Source organism: Mus musculus, chromosome 1 (assembly GCF_000001635.26).
Source record: "Mus musculus strain C57BL/6J chromosome 1, GRCm38.p6 C57BL/6J".
In the NCBI taxonomy this organism is placed as follows: domain Eukaryota; kingdom Metazoa; phylum Chordata; class Mammalia; order Rodentia; family Muridae; genus Mus; species Mus musculus.
This window is the reverse complement of record NC_000067.6, coordinates 178464153-178484841: the sequence shown is the minus strand read 5'-3', so window position 1 is coordinate 178484841 and position 20689 is coordinate 178464153. Positions and strand designations below refer to the sequence as shown.

General features: G+C 41.8%; 1 protein-coding gene across 1 annotated transcript in view; it reads right to left on the bottom strand.

Moving 5' to 3' along the window:
* Positions 1-328: 328 nt before the first annotated feature.
* Efcab2 (EF-hand calcium binding domain 2) overlaps positions 329-20689 on the bottom strand; it is a 78496-nt gene continuing 58135 nt past the window's right edge. The window contains exons 4-7 of the mRNA NM_026626.3: positions 9881-9960; positions 9115-9157; positions 8951-9017; positions 329-3529 (exon numbers count right to left, since the gene is read on the bottom strand). Coding sequence (NP_080902.1) covers positions 3414-3529; positions 8951-9017; positions 9115-9157; positions 9881-9960 — 306 coding nt within the window. The 3' untranslated portion in view covers positions 329-3413. The remainder of the gene's footprint in view (positions 3530-8950; positions 9018-9114; positions 9158-9880; positions 9961-20689) is intronic.

Here is a 20689-nt window from a genome sequence, read left to right as displayed (position 1 = left end):
TGCTAAGATAACAGGTACCCAGCTTTTTATGTGGGTGCTGGAGATTGAACCCACACCCTCACCCTTGCTTATCATGCGCCTTTACCCACTGAGCCATCTGTCCAGCCCGCAACAGGGATTCCATTATCATTGTCTTTAGTTTCTGAAAGGGGTAACCACATGTGAATCATACAAATAAAGGCATTATAGGAGTAAAACGGAGAAATGTCAATGATTATATTGCAATAGCAGGTGCAGGCTGGGTCCACCCAGGGCAAATGGGGACATATAGCCATTCTACTCATGAGAAAAGTGACAAAAAGTAAGACACACAAAGCAGAGTCCCAGCTGACATGAAAAATTAGTTTTGTTGTGGTGAAGATTCAGCATCACAAAGCCTACAAAGGCTGATTAATGCAGTCCCTTATAGTTACAAAACTTCTTTGCCACTCCCTCATAGTAATGGTAACTACTTCACTGGGTCATCAGGAATTTTAAATGAGTAGGTTAAGTAAAACACTTAACAGTGCCTGACAGATAGTGAGAGATGTATATACACTGTATACTATTACTAATTAATAATAACACAGAGAAATGCTCAGTAATAGTACAGAGAAGTCAAACTGCAAGCAGAGCATATTGTTCTCAGGAATGACAGGCCTTCTCACCACACACTGTTTGCCCTTTGGAGTCTTACAATCTTCCATGCAAGTCTACTCCTAGCTGGATTTCCCTCCCACCTTTGCCTACAGACCATCAAGGTCACTCATTTCTGCTGACTCATCAATCTTGATCTTTTTTTTTTTTTTTTTTTTTTTTGTCTGTTCATTTCACCATCTTGACTCACTACAACACTCTACATATTTTGCTTCTGGGCCAGTGTTACTGGACAAAATCCTTGAAAATTCTTTTGTAGATTATTCCCCAACTCTCTCATTTCTCACAAAGCCCCAAAGCCCTTCAGATTTCTATCATCTCCTCTAGCTCTATAACCTACTATCTTCCTTCTCATTCATAGAGACAGTATAACTGGGTGCAGAGGTTCAGGCCTAGAATCCTAGCACTAGGGAGGCAGAAGCAGAGAGGTCACACGTTATAAGAGCTAGAAGCCACTAGGCAGGGACTATATACATTAGTTCATGTCCATGACCAAGGTCAAGACCTTTGTAGCCCTGGATCTCTGCCCCTCTGAGTGTCCTCTGCTCCTCTGCCATGTCTCAACTCTTGAAATACAAGCTTGCAGCATTCTTGCACCGTTTACATCTTCCAAACCCCTCCCCTCTACCTTCTCTCTCTTCACCACTCGACACGTGTCCTCCAGGCTCTTCCTCACATCTGTTTATTCCTGAAGTCACTAACTCTCCTGCCTGCCACTTCACAAATCTGCCCTGAGAGAGGTTCTCAGTGGATGTGTTGGTGCTGAAACTGAGGGATTTCCTCATCATCAGCGACCTCACAACTCTACCACTTCTGACTTGGTTCCTTCTTCCTTAAGAGACTCTACTGCCATGGATTCTCTTTCTTCAGCTTTTCCTCCTTTCAGGGCTTCTCCCCATGCTCTGAGGGGTCCTCTTCTGTACTCCCAGTTCTGTCCTGGTCATCTTTTATTTTCTTTCCAGAACACCGTGTGCTAACAACTTCAAAGCCTGTGTCTCTAGCAGATGTCCCCTTATTTATCCACTTGATCTTTTTATCTTCTACCAGCTCTTCAAGCTGGAGATGACCACAGTCAAGCCTATTAGCCTAAGCCTTGGGCATCTTATCTGAATGGCTGATATTATTATTTACCAAGTGTTCAAGCCAGACACTTAGGATTTGTGCTTGACTTTCCCTAGCCCATCTCTCACTGCCAACGAAGCAGCCTACCAGCTGGTCTCCTTCCCTCTGGCCTTGACCCTTCAAAGTATTTCTCAGGCTATTTACAACTCCAGCTCCTTTCTCTCTGATTCTCAGAGAAAGTTCACGTTCAAACACTGAAACCTTAACCCCAATTAGCTCATTATCTCTTAGGATATGGTTCTTATTTCAACCTCTCATCTCTCATCAGGTTCCAAATATCTATCAACCATACTTTCAATCCCAGATTCTTGCGTTTCAGGACACCTCTGGGGGTTTGATCTGCTGTCCTGCTGCTGACATGCTCTGAAGTAAACTGCTCAAAGAATGACTATTTGTCAAAACTTAAGAACTACTGAGTTTGTAAGTCATGTGTTACCTCTTTGAGTCTGCCCACCAGAAAGCACCCTCATCCCACCAGGCTTCTTTTGCTTCTTTTGTGCAACCTTCAGTCCCCTGAATGTGTGGTTGCTCATTGACTTACTTGCAAGACTCCCTCACTAAACTGTGACCTTGATTAATTAGAGGTTTATCCATCTTTCATCTCCAGCTTCCACCACATTATCTAATGATACTCAGCAAATGCTTTACCCATTGAGCCATCTCCCCAGCCTGGAAAGTAATTCTTATGAGAGGACTATTGTAAAAGGAACAGGCCTGACCCCTCCTCCCAGCCTCTCTGCTCTTGCTTGCTTGTGCTTCTGTCTGGCTAGCTGTACCTTGGTGAGATGCATACACGGGTGGCCCTAGCTCAGCCTGTACAATGCTGCCTGGACCTTGACCATCTATAACTGTGAGCTAAATGAATCTCTTTCTTCTGGAGTCAGCCCTTATCAGATACTACATTCTGGTAACAACAGATGAATACACGCAGTATCCAGGACAATATTCCCATGACAGATATTCTGAATAGGTGAGAATTCTAAAGAGCAAAAAAAGAAGTTGCCATTATCAGCTTTCATTCAGTCTTCCTTTCTCTGGATCCAATTATCTCACCTCCTTTAGCTATTCCATAAATGGCAAAATGCTGGATGAGCAATTTTCAATTTTACTCAAAGTTATTAGACTCTCAAATGAGATTTGTAATTGGCATTCATAAGAAATCAATTATTAATAGTTATTCTGGTCGCTCTCCCTCCATATTCTGCTTGCTGAAGTGTTTACTGCTGCTCTGAAAGGCAGCCATCACCAAGCTGCCACTCACATCTAGTCTGTGGCCATCCTGCCCTGCAAGAGCTTTCTATGGCAAATGTTAGGGGGTTAGGATCAATCTCACTTTCTAATTAGTTTCAATGTATCATTGGCCTAGTTGTGGAAAATAAGCAACGATACATTTAACATTAAAATACTGTACAATTCCTTTGAAATAATTAACTTGTCCTTCCATAAATCTGGTCATACTAAATAAATTTATGTTTTAAACTGATCATCTCTAGTAAACAAAATACCTTGAAACAATTATGTCATAAGGCACTAAATGTAGAAATTATACAATAAAATGTGAAATTAATTAGGACAAATTTTCAAATTATCATTTCAACTAGAAATTGAATGTTTACAGTTGTCTTAAAAGGAGAAAAAAGAAGTCTTTGCAGCATTTAATTTTCATCTACCACCATCATTGTTATGTAGTCCCTATAATTAATGGTGTTTGATTCGGGATCAATTGCAGCAGACAACATTTCTTCCATTTCCTCTTGGGAAAAAGGCTCACCTGGAGAGACAAGAAAGGATAGCATGATTTTACAGTCAGAGGTTTTGCTCTCCCCACTAGTCCTCTATACTGCCTTGCAACTATGTCCAGTTTTTTCTTCACTGGAGCTGTACAGCAACACTTGAGAACCCAGGAGTTCAAAATGCATGCTGCCACACATCTGCAAGGCTGTAGACTTGTTGCCCTGCTGAGACCTACAGAATACATCTCTTTAGTCAAGGCAGCAGGAGAACACCATGAATATAGTTGTTTAATTCACTTAAACTAAAATGATTGAAATTGCAAAAGTATTTGCTGGAAGCTAAAGTTGTATAAGTGAGCATAACTATTATCTTTATTAAAACTATGGGGAAATAATTAAAAGTTAGCTATTGCTGAAGAGAGACCAGACACTTGACTACTCTATCAGGACTGCCTCACTCTCGTTGTCTTAACCCTGCCATGGACAAAACTCGTCAAGCATCCTGAAAGTCCTCCTTCTTTCAATCTGGGCTTGTGTTGATGCAATGAAATCAGAAGTTGGGGAGAAAATCTGGGCTTTAGTTGGACTCAGGTAACATCTGAAAGATACCTTGGAAACTGGCTTCACAAGGTAGGACCCAAACTTCAGGAGAACATTGAAAAGGCTACAGACTGTTTAAGACACAACTATGCTCAGTGTTGAGGGAAAAGACAGGGCATCCTGGCCATCACCAGATGTCTGGGGAAAGTCTTGTGCTCACTAGACACAGCACCAAGGCTTGAGGAGAGTTGCTTTCCTTATGAGCCTAGGTTACTTCCCACTGTCTCCAGGACTTCCTATGTTAGGATTCAGCTACCAATTACAGAACTTATGCAGATAGGGACTCTGTGTGGCTTTTGTCTTTAAATTTTGTTTTTTTCTTCTTGTTGTGTTCTGAGACAGAGTTCTGGCATGTCCAAGAGTCAAACTTCAAACTCATGCTCTGAAATGCTGAAGTGGCAAACTCTGGCTGTTATCTGACTGGCTGTGGGGCCGTGAAAGGCGCCTGTTTTGGTTGAGAAAGGCTTGCTCTGGAGACCCAGTAGAAAACTCTACAAGGGACAGAACAGTGAGCCACATTCCCAGAGACGCTTGCCTGCATGGGAACCACCCAATGCCCCGTCTCTCCCTGCCCTTTCCTCTCTTCAGCCCTGGGGGTGACTGAGCTACCCCAGGGACCTCCACTTTGTTCTCTGCTCTTCCACAGTGTCCAGCGGTGTCTGGGATGCCCGAGACTGAGAACCTGTTATCTCTGGCCTCTGTGAAGCCCAGAGACCTCGGTCTGCCCCTTGTCCACTCCCCACGGGCTGGGGTCTGTGGCTTCCCACAACCAGACACCCAGTCCTCTGAGTCTGCCCACCCAGAGCACTGGAACTAGCTCTCTCCCGCTCCCTTTATTCCCCCACCCCTGCTGCCCTACAAATGACAGACACTAAATCCACTGCTACATGTACCTGGATGTAAGTGTCAAAGGGATGCTGACAATGGGTGCCACTTCAGTCCCAACACCCAGGGTGAAGAAGATAGTGAGCTTAAGGCTAGACTTAGCTTAGGGTGAGCAGGTTGCTTAACCTTTCTATCAGTCTACACAGTACAGACAATAGTAACACTCTCCACCCATGGGCTTGGTTTAAGGATTAAATGTGTTATTCAAATACCACTTCCACAAACATCTGACACATCCCAACATGTATTTGTTTTTAAAAGACTTGAGATCTTCCCTGCTACTAAATACGTTCTGATGCAATATACATCCTGGACTAACATGGATTCTGTCTTGTAGGCACTTGATTCAGTATGTTTTATGGTGTTTACCTTACAATCTCCTGGGCATTTAAAATGAGCATTCTCAAACTTAAAGATGTGTTAACTGCTCTGCAGATACTATGAAAGGATTGTAGAAGTAACTTTATAGTCCCAAAACTTGTATGTACTTAAAAAAGTTTTTAGAATTTTGAGAATAAAAACGTCACTTCTTAGCCAGGCAGGCCTGGTGGCACACACCTTTAATCCCAACATTCAGAAGGCAGAGGCAAGTGGATCTCTGAGTTCGAGGCCAGCCTGGTCTACAAAATGACTTCCAAGACAAAGAGTGATACACAGAGAAACCCTGTCTCAAAACAAAACAAAACAAAACAAAACAAATCACTTCTTAAGCAATCAACCATTTTCCTGAATTAAGCAACGGTAAGCACAATTAGAAGAAGACCATGCTATATACAATAATGATGATACATTAAGATATGATGGTGCATCTTACATGCACCTAACAAATGTACTGGCACATACAACATGGAAAAAATTAAATAATGTTGAATAAATAACTGAAACTATTTATGATCTCGGGGGAAAAAAAAAAAACCCCGATGCAGGCTCTGTCTATTAGGACATGCCACAACTGCCCTGGAAGTACAAGAACTCTGGATGTATGCTGTGTTGTTTGAATGGGAATGGCCCCCATAGACTTGTATTTGAATGCATGGTCACAGGGAGTGGCACTGTCAGGAGGTGGGTTACAAGGGGCTGACTTTGAGGTCTCAGATGCTCAAATGTGGCCAGTGTGTTTCATTCTCTTCCTTCTGTCTGCAGATACAGATAAAAAATTCTCAGCTCCTTCTCCAGCACCATGTCTACCTGCATGCTGCCATGTTCCCACCATGACGATAATGGACTGAACCTCTGAAGTATAAACCAGAACTAATTACATGTTTTCCTTTATAAGAGTTGCTGTGAGCCAGGCGTGGTGGCGCACACCTTTAATCCCAGCACTTGGGAGGCAGAGGCAGGCGGATTTCTGAGTTCGAGACCAGCCAGGGCTACACAGAGAAACCCTGTCTCGAAAAACAAAAATCAAAACAAACAAACAAACAAAAAAGTAGCTGTGGTCATGGTGTCTCTTCACAGTAACAGAAACCCTAGCTAAGACATACACCTTCCTGAAAATTCTCACAAAGGACCTTCCTATGAACCACACAGCCTTGTTGTCCCTAAACACAGTGCAGTCAGTGTCTAAGTTCACGGATTCAGCCAATAGTACTACTGTCATGATGATACTCATGGGCCATGGCAAGTCTTAGTGTTACTTTATACTCATCTCCCATCTTTGTCCCCTGCCCTCTATTGGTCGCCATGGCCCAGGGTGCTGTGATAGTCTTACGGCAACAGTTCCCTCTTCCCATTCACGCCAGGCCAGGCCATGGCAGAGAGCCTTGGGATTGTTCAAGGAGCCCCTAGCTCATCTCCTGCCTGAAGCTTCCTTACTCAGCCATAAACTGACCAGCACCAGAACCACTTCCCACAGTATCACCACACTGAATGACTCTTCTCTACCACCCAGGGATGACCCACACTCAAGGGCAGGCCTCTACAATTCAGCCCCAAGACATCCACCCCCATGCCTTTCCTACTGGGGCCAACAAGATCCCCAGGGCTGCCTGAGCTCACCTTCTTCCACATGCCTGGCTGCCTTCCTTCCAGATTTTGTTCCTATTCCTTGATCCATTTCCCTCAAACAGTCCCCCGCCTGTCTTCATTCAACTACCCATTGGTTTATCCGTAGCTCCACTGTTACTACTCGTATGTTGATACCCATGGCATGTGAGGGAGCTGTAACATATAAAATCTTATTAAGCCTGCCCTCAATCTCAAGCAAAGCACAGTGGCTCCCATCTGTAACCCCATCTAGGAGGCTGAAACAGGAGAGCTGCTGTGAGTCTGCTGTCAGCCTGGGACGTGTACGAAATGCCAGATTCACCTGAGTTACAGAATGTAACCCTGTCGAAAAGTAAAGCAAAAACAAAACAAAACAAAATCAGATCTATCTTCTCAAGGAAGCTATTTTCTCTATGGCCTTCCCAGGCTAAGCTTCCCAGGCTAGTTTAAGCTTGCACTGATCTTCTGAGAGTTATTTTTTCTAATGTCTCATATCTATCTAGTTTACATGTTACCTTTGCTTCCCTAATAAGACTGTAATATGTTCAAGAAAGGCATCAGATTCCAGTATCCTTACCACCCACTGTGCTGTAAAAACACTAAATACACAATTGGCACACAGTAGGAGTTACTGAACCTCTTTGGCTGTTTTTATTAACTTTATGTGACACAATATAATTTAGGGTTTGTGTCCCTTCATCCTTAGGATTTGAAAGTCATAACACACTGAAGTGAACTGCTTAGATGATTTTAACACTGTACGCTACCCTGAATGGCATCTATGATTTTCATATTTCTCCCCTCTCATTCCTGTTCCCTAATGGTGAATTGGGTCAAAATGGCCAAAGCAGGTACATAGAGTCAAACTGCTGCCTATGTCCATGTTCTCAAGTGATGTGTGACAGCTGCACCACTCAGGACTCAGCCTGAACAGAGGAAGCAGAACTCCTCCCTTACTACAGGAGTGATGGGGTGACAACAGCATTAATGACTGCCCAACAAGCCACTTACAGTCAGGGGAATACATAGATAGACTGACCTAAAAAGACAGAGTTTAAAGGAAACACATAGGTATTCGTGGTGGAGGTCCCATTATCATAAGAAAATAGCTTTTGTGTGAATTCACATCCAATTTAGGCTATATTGTTTCAACCTTACCACCTAAAAAGGGTTTTTAAAAGAAATTTTTGCCAGGCAGTGGTGGTCCATGCCTTTAATCCCAGCACTTGGGAGGCAGAGGCAAGCAGATTTCTGAGTTCGAGGCCAGCCTGGTCTACAGAGTGAGTTCTAGGACAGCCAGGGCTACACAGAGAAACCCTGTCTCGAAAAACCAAAAAAAAAAAAAATTATACACTTTAACTCAAATCTTCTATTTAAAAAGGCATTGGTTTATGATTGACAGTTCATGTTCTTTAAGCTGCTTATCTTTTATTCAGGAAATATTTTAAGTAAATAAAGTAAGCACAATTTATGCAAGTAATCATTATACTTCTATTATTCAAAATCAAATACTAAACCAAAATAATAGAAATAATAAATAACTATGTAACCAAACAATTGTTTTTGAAGTACCATTTCCTATAAATTTTGCATAATTGTTAAAAACTTATTGAGGCTGAAGAGATGGCTCAGCAATTAAGGCGCCATGCTCTTGCAGTGAACCTGAGTTCAGTTACCATGTAACTCCAGCTACAGGGGGCCAGATGCACAGACACACACACACATGCACATGCACAGAGAGAGACACACACATGCACACACATGCACACACATATAACACAGAGAGAGAAAAAGAGAGAAACAAGAGATTTAAAAAATAAGCATCTTTAAAACGTATTGATCTTTGCATAAATTACCCTTACAAGAGATAAAGCCCTCGTTGCCCACTTCTGGTACATCCAAGGACAGCTACAGTGTACTCATATAAATAAAATAAATCTTTAAAAAAAAAAAGAAAGAAGAAGCAGAAAGAGATAAAGCCCTCCTACCTTCCTCAGTCATGTACTTGACAAGTTCATCCTTAGTGAGAAACCCGCGTTTAGCTGGATCCAAAACCTGAGGAAAGTGGATAGCATTTATTGTCCTTGTTGAATAAATCCTATATGATGAATTAATTTATCACATATACATGAATAATGTAGAGCTCACCCACCTCGAAAGCTCGCAAAAGGATATCTTCAGCAGCTGGTCTGTATCTGTAATTTTACAATAAAGTCAGTTAATATCAGCATATTTATCTCAGTCTCTATGATAAATGACTGCATAAAACAAAACAAAAGCTACTAATATCTTAGGCTAATGGCACTTCCCCCAATGACATTTCTTTGGATTTCTGGATATGAAAGTCAGCAGTACCTACTCCCCAGGAATGTTTGATATTACCTACTAGCAATATTTTATTGATATAAAAAGAAACTTGTTTAGAGCCAAAACCTCTACACTCAATCAACTGTGGTGTGTGAGCCAATGCTATACTTACACTAGAAAAGTAACTGGTGTTAATTTTTATCTTAAAATGATAATTCACAATTAAATGTTGTTCTTTTATGTAGCTCCTTTGCTATGTAATTATGCCTTGCTAAGATCAATAAATACTAGCATGGTTGGTATTTCTAAGCTTATCCCTAACCCAGCCTTAAGTACACTGAAAGGCTAGAGGAAGCCACCTGAGACACATGCTGGGTGAATAAAAGCTGCAAATCCAAGTGCTTTCTTTTGAAACAGGATCTTATTCTGTAGTCCAGGCTGGCTTGGACTATGTAACTAAGGCTATCCTGAAATTTGCTGCCATCCTCCTGCTTCATCCCCATAAGTGCTAGAGTCACAGGCATGAGGCAGCGCGTCTGGCCAAGTAGAATGTTTTCACATTAGTGTCATTCTGGTCATTATTTGCCTTAAAATTGGATTTCCTTCCTTACCTTCTTTCTACAAGGGCTCTGGTCATCACTGGAATAAATTTTTCAAATCGAATGTAGCCAGTGGGTTCTTCTTCCTCTATCTAAACAGTTAAAAATAGTCATTTATTCACTCAACAAATATATTAAGCAACTACTTTTTTTTCAAACCCTGAGCCAAATGTTGAATTTGATGAGGAGGTTCGGGGCATGCATCGTGCTCATGGCACTTGTTTTTGCTAGGAGAGACACATATAATTCAAAATACCACAGCACTAGCAGCTGAGGATAGCGCTGTGCTTGCCATGCAACCAGGGGCACCTGAACTCAATCCCGGGCGCCCACATTAAAAACAAGGTGTGTAATTGCACAGTGGATTATCACTTACAGTTAACCTCTGGCATGTGCATGCATGTACACACAGCAAACAATACCAAGTATCCAATCTGTTTCACTGAGGGAAAGACCCTGTCTTTTTAGGATGACCTAAAACTTGCAGTGATCCTCCTGCAGCCCCACAAATGGTGGCATGTCAGACCTGAACCACCATCCCTGGCTTGAATGTCTAATTCTGGATATGTACAAACATGCGGAGAAGGAGTGTGGGTCTAGAGGAGCACACAACACAGGAAACTTCTCTGGTCTGGGCATCAGGGAAGTCACTGAAGAAAGTGCTGTTTGCTCTGGTTTTCAAGGACAAGAAGACTAAGGCTGGAGTACAGATTCCAACAGGCTCAGTTCTTCAAGGTGATGCTGAAGAGTGACAAGGCCTTATCATTTACAAGATTTCCATTCCCTGTTATCCCGAGAACAATGTAAAATCACTGACAGTCTCATGGGTGGGTGTGTATTGGAAAGAACACTGTTGTGGGTGAGGCAGCTTCTTCAGATATAGAAAGATTGTGCAGACAGGAGTGAAGGCCATGAGGGCAGTAGATGTTATATCCAGGAGACCTTTGAGAAGACTTGACAGGGCTGACTACAGTCACATGTTATGGATAAGGGGGTACAGAAGTCTAGGATGACCCCCAATTCTGACTGTTTTTCTTTGAAATGAAGAATAGTGACTAAGATCAAATGATTGCCAATCAACATCTCAAGGACCAACCTACATCTCAAATCATTCTTATACTTATAAAGTGCTTACCTGAGTAATAGAACTTTGTTCTGCCCACTCTAAGGTAAGAGAATACGAATCTAAAAATGAGAGATTTTGGTATCCAGCATTGTAGGATGAGAAGGAAACAGGTCTTTTCACCTGCAGTTCAACTATGACAGACTGACTAACAAAGCTCTATTGACCTAAACTTCCGTGTCAGGCAATTTATAAGGAGCTATAAATTTTGCACTCTCTTTCAAAAATGCTATTAAAAGGCTCATAGATCCCAATTCAACAGATGAGCTTTAAGGAGATTTATTGATTCAACAAAAAATAAATCTATAAGTTGCTATTAAGTGGGAAGCCCTGCCATTCAAATGACAACTCTTTTTAATGTTCATATTAAGAGTCATACCTCATATGAGTAGAGTCTTCAGACTCCAGGATCAGAGAGTCAAACCTATCTAGAGACATCATGTTTCATAATTTCTGTACCCATCTGTACTGGCTAGTTTTGTGTCAACTTGACACAGCTGGGGTTATCACAGAGAAAGGAGCTTCAGTTGAGGAAATGCCTCCATGAGATCCAACTCTAAGGCATTTTCTCAATTAGTGATCAAGGGGGAAAGGCCCTTTGTGGGTGGGACCATCTCTGGGCTGGTAGTCTTGGGTTCCATAAGAGAGCAGGCTGAGCAAGCCAGGGGAGGCAAGCCAGTAAAGAACATCCCTCCATGGCCTCTGCATCAGCTCCTGCTTCCTGACCTGCTTGAGTTCCAGTCCTGGCTTCCTTGGTGATGAACAGCAGTATGGAAGTGTAAGCCGAATAAACCCTTTCCTCCCCAACTTGCTTCTTGGTCATGATGTTTGTGCAGGAATAGAAACCCTGACTAAGACAAACTGGTACCAGCAGAGTGGGGTATTCCTGTGACAACCTGACCATGTTTTGGGGAGGTCTGTGGAAGGACTTTGGAATTTTGGGCTTGAAGATCCATTCGTTGTTAAGAGCTCTGTCAGATGTTTTGTAGGAGCTTGGAAGATAATGTTGAGAACAGTGCAGAAGATGGAGGCCTGGCTTGTGAAATTTCAGAGGGAAAATTAAAGACTCTTTTCAGGGCCATTCCTGTTTTGATTGTGAAGATTCTGTAGTTCTGGTTAGCTGGGGCTGAAGAATCAGCTGTGATTAACAAGATACCAGAACTACTAAAGCAAAAACTTTGCATTACTGGGACTATTGATGCTGGTTAGCTGGAGCTAAGAAATTAGCGGTGATTAAGAAGAGACCAGCATCATTGAGGTGACATTTTCTGGGAAGTGTTTTCTGAGAGCACAGTGGCTGTGTTCCAGATATAGCCAAAGTTGTACATTGTGCTGTGGCTGGACTTGGTAATGTGTAAGGGTCACCCAGGTGGTACTGGTTTTGAAGGCATGAAGGAGTTGAGCAGAGCAGCTGAGGCTTGGCACTGTGAGAGGCCATGGAAGGCCATTGGTGAAAGTGCAGCCTCAGTTGCAATTGATGGCCCAGGACTGAAGGGGTCATGCAGTGTTTTGGAGATGCCAGTACCATGAGATGACCACCAAGAGCAGCAGCAGCAGTGGATTACAGGCATCTGGAGCCTAGAGGATGACGCGTGTGCTACAAAGGGCATGGCTGGAGAAGTGACCCAAGCCCTTGGAGGAGCCCAGAAGATCGTGAGTTGGATCCCAGACATTGGACGGTTGGAGATTGACTTTTGCTTTTGATTGTGACTGTGCCCTGATATTTTCCCTCTTGAAGGAAGAAACTGTTTTAGTGGAGCCCACAGTTAAGAGACTTTTAATTGTAAAAAGACTTTGGATTTTAGAAGATATTGGACATTTTAAAGGGATTGACTTTTAATATTAAAGACTGTGGGACTTTTAATGTTGTTTAGATCTTGGGGGTGAATAAGAAATTAAGGGTTGAGGCTTACTAGTGATGTGTTTGTGTGTCAAGTTGACAAGGGGTCAATTGTACTGGCTAGTTTTGTGTCAACTTGACACAGCTGGGGTTATCACAGAGAAAGGAGCTTCAGTTGAGGAAATGCCTCCATGAGATCCAACTCTAAGGCATTTTCTCAATTAGTGATCAAGGGGGAAAGGCCCTTTGTGGGTGGGACCATCTCTGGGCTGGTAGTCTTGGGTTCCATAAGAGAGCAGGCTGAGCAAGCCAGGGGAGGCAAGCCAGTAAAGAACATCCCTCCATGGCCTCTGCATCAGCTCCTGCTTCCTGACCTGCTTGAGTTCCAGTCCTGGCTTCCTTGGTGATGAACAGCAGTATGGAAGTGTAAGCCGAATAAACCCTTTCCTCCCCAACTTGCTTCTTGGTCATGATGTTTGTGCAGGAATAGAAACCCTGACTAAGACACCATCAGTATGTGAACAATTTCTTTAGAACCCTCTAAGGGCTGAGGTGAGCAGTTTGACAATTCATGTTAATGCAGCTGTGTTGTACTTGGGCAATAGTCTGAAAACCCAACACACAGAAACTTAAAAATTAAATATCTGGCACAGGTGCAGCTCAATGGTAGAGTGTTTATGGACTCTGTGGTTTAATCCTTGGAGCAGACTTTGTAAAAGTCAATCTCTTGTGTCTCCTAGAAACTTCAGAGACACTATACTCATGAAGTTTCACCAACATGGCTGCCTACACATGACCTGAGCAAGGACAACACCAACAGATATGCTAACATGGAAGAGACAAAGTTGAAGAAGCCTCAACCCTAGACAAAGCACTACAGGCACCTAATGACATTCTGCCACCCTCACAGATCAGTGCCTTGCTCAACCATCGTTAGAGAAGCACCCTTCTGGAGTAGATAGGAACAAACAGAGAACCACAACTAGACAATGTGCAGACAGTGAGAGACCTTGGAACACGCAGTCCTAAGTGGAATGTCTCCATCAAATCTCTCTCTTCAGGGCTCAGGGAACTCTGCTAAAAAGGAGGCAGGAGGAGTGTATGAGCCAGAGGAGATGGAGGCCACCAAGGCAACAAGGCCCTCTAAACACAGCAGGGCTGACACACATATGAACTCAGAGACTACGGCAGTTGCACAGGGCCTGTGTGGATCTAAGCCAGATGGGGTCTTGTGCTGAGAGGGGAAGTGGACACAGCACCCATCCCTAACTTATACACATCTCTAACTGATAACCACTCACAAATGAAAAATGAGTTTTGTTCAATGGAGTCTCACTGGAGATACAAACCTCTCTTAAGGATGGGCTCCATGCCCAGCAGTAGATGGCCAACACAAAACGAACTCAATGGCATTTTGGGAAGTTTCTTTTTTTTTTAACCTTACAGGTCATATATATATATATATATATATATATATATATATATATATATATATATATTACAATTTCTGATTGTTTTTTGTTTTTATTATAATTTTTAGATGCCCATTTGTTTTCTAAGGAAAGAGAGAAAGAAAGGAGTGCCAAATGAGGTAAAAGGGGGGGGGGGTGCAGAGGATCTGAGAGGAATCAGGGAACCACAAATCATAATCAAAATGTACTGTTTGAAGAAAGTTCTATTTTCTCACATACACAGGTAACTGAGAGATGCTGAAAATGGGAGAAATGGGCATCCAGGGAAGAACATGCTAACTGCTTACCCAATACCACATGGTCAGGTGGTCAGGCCTGAAACATGCATGCCAGTAACATCATATGCACTGTATTTATATATTTAGGAAAGCATATGTATGTAACAACAATTAAAGACAAAGAGGTCATAAACTTAGAGAGAAAGGGTTGGGTACATGAAGTGTTTAAGACTCTAAACTTTAGAGAGAGGAAAGAAGGGGAAATGATGTAATTATAATCTCAAACAAATAAAAAGAGTCTGTCCCAGAAGATCATTTATAGAGCAATAATTTGTTTACATTTATTTATCATGTATATGTGTGAGTGTGGGCATACTTGTGCCACGGAATAAGGAGGTCAGAGGACAATTTGCAGGAGTCAGTTCCCTCTTTCCACCATGTGGAAGGATAGGACTCAGGATCAAGCATCTCACTAGCACACAGTGAAAATATTAAAATTAACAGCTTGATTTTCCCTTCTTATTCCTTCAGAAATTGTTCCAGAGTAGGACAATTGTTTTCATGTCCGCTAATCCTTCTATGTCCCCTAAACAGCTCTAGAACAGACGACAGCTACCTTTACAAAATCAAATCCTTTATCTTACAACAGAGCTTCATCAACCTACTAACTTTAGTATTCCAAAGTGCAGTTCTGTAACTCCATCTGAATTATATTAGAGCTGACAAATGACATATAATATGTTCCTTATGCACCTCCCTGGGTCTCTCATCACTAACAAGCCCTCGGTGATGAGAACATTAAGGTTAAAACTCTACAGATGATTTTTGAGATTTTTTTTTAAAGTTTTTTAAACTGTCTTATTGTTCTATTGCTGTGAAGAGATGGAAACTCTTACAAAAGAAAGCATTTAATTGAGACTTGCTTACAGTTTCAGAGGTTAGTCCATTATCATCATAGTGGAGAGCATGGCAATATATAGGCAAATACCGGAGAAGTAGCTAAGCTACAACATGATCCACAGGGAGGGGGAGGGGGAGGGGGAGAGAGAAGGGAAGGGAAGAAGAGAGGGAGGGAGAGAGGAGAGAGCACACACACACTCTCTGGGCTTGGCATGTCACCTTCAATGACATACTGTCTCCAAGACCACACCTCCTTCAAATCCTTCAAATCCTTTCAAACAGTTCCACTCCCTAGTAACTAAACTTTCATATATATGAAACTATTAGGACCATTCTTATTCAAATCACCACATTAGTGGTGAATGTTAGAGACAAGCTCTAAACAATCAGAATAGCAAAAGCAGGTATAAAGTTTTTCTTTTCTTTTCTTTTTTAGATAGAGTCCTGCTATGTTACCTAGGCTTGCCTTAAAACTCTTAATCCTCCTGCCCAAGCATCTCTAGGTTGATATTATAAGTTTTTGCCATCATGTCTAACATAAATCTTCTTCAGTTTAAAGAGAAAGGATTATACATACACACACAGACAAGCACACACACATACGCACAAACGCACACACACACACACATGCATGCACACACACACACACACACACACACACGTACACGCGCGCGTGCACTTTACAATTTAAAAGTAAGAAAAGGGCTGATAAGGGACTCTGAGGGCGACAACATTTACTGCAAAAGGCTGGTAACTGGAGTTCAGTCCCAAAACCCCAGGAAAGGTAGAGAGAAAGGAACAGACTCCACAAAGTTGTCCTCTGACCTTCATATGTCCACCATGGCATACATGTGCATGCCCAAACACACCACACATATATACATGCACATAAGCACATGCACACAATTTTTCAGTCCATTTTAAATGTTTCTTAGTCCATTTTGAAAATCTAAAATTCTTTCCATGACTCGACACTGCCCTCTAGAGGCCATATCTATATTTCTCTAAATGTAGGTAAGCAATGACATTTAAAACATGACTATTCTAAATACGACATTCATGGAATGTTTCATGAGTGACAAGAACTATTTTATTATAAATGATTTTATATTCAAATAATTAATTTTATTTTAGTATAGTTTTTAACAGAAAGTTGCAAAGATAATAAAAGAATTTTCACCTGCATTCCTATTGCTTTAAATTCTTTAGATATTTTATTGAGGCAAGATTGACAAACTAAAATTATACATATTTAATGAATACTTTAATATACATATAGAGTGAAATTATACATATAGAGTAAAATACAAATAGATGCTTTAATATCCATATAAAGTGAAATTATTACTACAACTCAGGTAATTAGCATATTTATCACCTCGCTGATTTCCGTTTTTTTCTATAACAAGAACAATTAAGATCTATCTTATTTGACTCACTGTGAGTTGTTTAATGTCTACCTGATGAAGCAGTGTGAGTTTTATGAGATAGGATATGACTGCTTTGTGAACCCTGAGAGTTGATGATAACAGTAACACTACCCAGAATACAAACCCTTCTGCTCCTATGCTGTGCAATGAGACCTTTCTTAGAGGGCTCCGTGTAGAAGCTCCAGGCGTGAGTACACCTCACTAACCACACAAACCTGCTTCTTCGGAAGTGTGGCCTTGCCTCGCTGTTTACTGTTGCTTCGTTCTGTTTGTATGATGCTAGAGTCTGGGGAAATGGACCACTCTTAAGGCCAGGCCCCGTGCCCAGCAGTACAACACAAGCAAACTCAAGGGCATCTCTGGACATTCTTTGTCTCATAGTGCTTTGTTAGGGCCTGCCTGCCTGCCTTCCACTTACCTGACAAGTCTTTTGTGTATATATTATGGTTTCCCAGTTCTGTGGGTTTGGGATTCCTGTGTGTTGAGCATGTGTATCTCTGCATCTATAAATGTTTCTTGTGCTTTTTCTTTGGGTGTTTTTCTTCTGTTTGTTTATTTTATTTTACTTTATTTTTCATTGTATAAGCCTGTTAGTTTTCTAAGAGAGAAAGGGTGTGAGTTTTGAATAGGAGGGGAGGTGGTGATCTGGGAAGAATTGGGGGACAGAAAACCATATCAGAATATATTGCATAAAAAAGTCTATTCTCAATTTTAAAAAGTTGACTAGAACTATGTTTGAGCTATGATCTCATTAGTTCATTAACATTCAAGAAAATCTTCTCACAAAATAAACAACCAAAACAGACGTAGAGATCAACATGAAGAAAAAGGATCCTACACAGAGAACTCTGGGAGACAGGAAAGAAGAACATGAATCCAAGAACAAAACAAGTGCCTGGAAACCCATGCCATCAGAAGCAAGAAACTCAGTAAAAACATTACAAGAGTAAGCTAGGAAGGCTGCAGAGAGAAGACAGAGATGGAACAGTCTGGAAGCACACAAATGACCTGAAGAATTCTAAGAGATAACAAGAAGGAAAACAGGTACATAAAAATCAACGCCATAGCTGCAAGGCCTTTTTCTGCAGCAAAGGGATGTAAGTCACTGGTTTGAAGGCCACCAGGTCCTTAATACAAATGAAAGTGCATCTACATCCAGACAAACCATTATGAAATTTCAATTTCTAAAGACAAAGAGAAGAAAAGCAGTCCTCTCCTCCAGACAGGAACTTTTAATTAAGAAATCACTGGGACTGGAGAGATGGCTCAGTGGTTAAGAGCACTGACTGCTCTTCCAAAGGTCCTGAGTTCAAATCCCAGCAACCACATGGTGGCTCACAACCATCTGTAATGAGAAGACAGCTATAGTATACTTACATATAATAACAAATCTAAAAAGAAAAAGGAAGGAAGGAAGGAAGGAAGGAAGGAAGGAAGGAAGGAAGGAAGGAAGGAAGGAAGGAAGGAAGGAAATCACATACAAAGGATGGATCCAGACTATCTCAACAGCATCACCAGGAGTCTAACAACACACAGTGCTTGCTGTGTATTGATGTTTGGTTGGCTGGCTGGCTGGCTGGCTGGCTGGCTGGCTGGATGGTTTGCAGTACTAAGGACTAAACCTAAAGCTTCAGGTGTATTGGCAAGTACTTCATTCTGGACTATACCCTCAGCCCTTTTTGGTTTTAGTTCTTATAATTTTTTGAGACTCTAAATTCACTCTGTGATCCATGCAGCCTTAAACTTGAAATCCTTCTGCCTCAGCCTCCTGATTAACTAGAATTACAGGCCTGTACCACCAAGCCTAGCCCCAAACTCTTAACAAAATTCTATCCCCAGCAATAAAAAAATTAAAAAATAAAGAAGTCTCAAAAATATTACCTCCTTTCTAAGAAGTTATCAAAGAATGTGTCAAATATGAAAGAAATGAGAAATAATACAGAGTCTAGAGGGGAAAGAGCAGTTCCCAGAAACCCCTCCTGACAACTGTGTAGCACATGCAGAGGCTAAGCACCCACACTAGAGGGTTTTACTAAGGACATGGCTGCACTGAGGACCATCAGTATTACAACCCCTGCTATGATGCCATCATTTTATCCAAGATCAGGATTCTGGAAAAAGCCTGACCCAAGTCATCACTGGCGCATCTTTAACACGTGCTGAACAGCTTCTGCTCACTCTCCTGTGGTTCTCCTTGGTGATGGCACAGCCTTCCCTGTATTCCTAAGTAGATGTACTTTAACCTAATCCTAAAATCCAGAATGTAAGGCCAACTGAGCTTAGAAACAAAAACTAAGCATGGCTGACTCCTGATCATGGTGTTCTGCACATTTGACACCCAGTTCCCATCACAGCTCCTCTGGGTAACAGCAATACTGTCATAGTTACTATTCTATTGCTACGAGGAGACACCTTGACCAAGAAACTTAGAAAAGAAGCATTTAATTGGAGGCTTGCTTACAGTTCCATAGGGTTAGTCCATGATCCTCATGGTGGGGAACAGCGGCAGGCAGGAGGCATGGAGCTGGAGCACTAGCTAAGAGCTCACATCTGATCCCAAGTTGCAGGCAGGGAGAGAAACTGGATCTAGCACAGGTTTCAAAACTCACCTCCATGCCCCTATGACATACCTTCTCCAACAAGGACATACCTCCTAACCTTCCTAAATAGTCTATCAACTGAGAACCAGACATTCAAATAAATGAGCCTATTGGGCCATTCTCATTCAAACCACCACAAATGGCTCCTGTGAAAATGTTTTTCTATTTAACCTCTGTTTCTAAGAAATATCACCAGACAAGCTCTACTGCATGCTGACATTCTCCCACCTCCTCTGGCTCTGGCAGTCCCACCAAGTCTCTTGAATGTCTATAGCTTAGTGTTAGCTTCTTAGAGTATCCACAGGACCACACATGACATCCAAAGGGACATAAAGGATACGGGCAGTGAGATGGCCTTCTAAGTAAGGCTGACTCGTTGCTTTATAGGCCAAAGTGGGATGTAGTGCTGTGGACACAGATTATCTGTCTCTGGAAGTCCAGTGATAAAATTTTTATGAGAGGTAACTGAGAACATGCTATAGAGAGGATCATTCTTGCAGGAACCGACATGTCAGCATCCTGACAAGAAGGGAAGAACAATGTTATAAAGCAGCAGCATTTACAAGTGGTACTGAGGCCTGTGGGAGAAGGAGAAACTGGGGTTTTGTTAAGCAGTTGCTAGATGTTAAGGCCACATGGCTCCCTGGCAGCCTATAAAGAAGCACTTGCCTCTTAGAGTAAAAGGCAGACTCTGTCATACATCAATTAAACAGAAGTGGTATAATTCCATGAAGAGGGGTAATAAATAACTTAGTACTGTTGGATATACAAAATTTTTGATGCATATCTTTATTTTTTAGGACATTTTAAAAACATTAAACCATCACTGATGCTTAATCATCAAAGTCAACTTGCTTGTATTAAGAATCACACTGGAAGACAGGTGATAGTTCAGCAGTTAACAGCTCATAACCAAATATTAGAAATCATCTTGGAAACGCCCCTGTGGGTGTGTCTATCAGAGTGCTTCCAGAAAGGGTTAATCAAAGAAGGAAGACCCACCCTAAGGGTGGGCGGCATCAAAGGGACAAGGAGGCTGGGGGTAATGTGACCAGCTGTCACATGTTCCTGCCACCTTCATCCCCTTCCACGATGGACTCCAACTGTGCACCAAATGAGCCTGTCCTTCCTCAGGCTGTTATTGTTAGGTATTTTGTCACGACAAGAAGAAAAGTAACTTATAGACCATCCTTAGCCAAGGCTTCAAAAACAAACAACAAACAACAAACAACAACAAC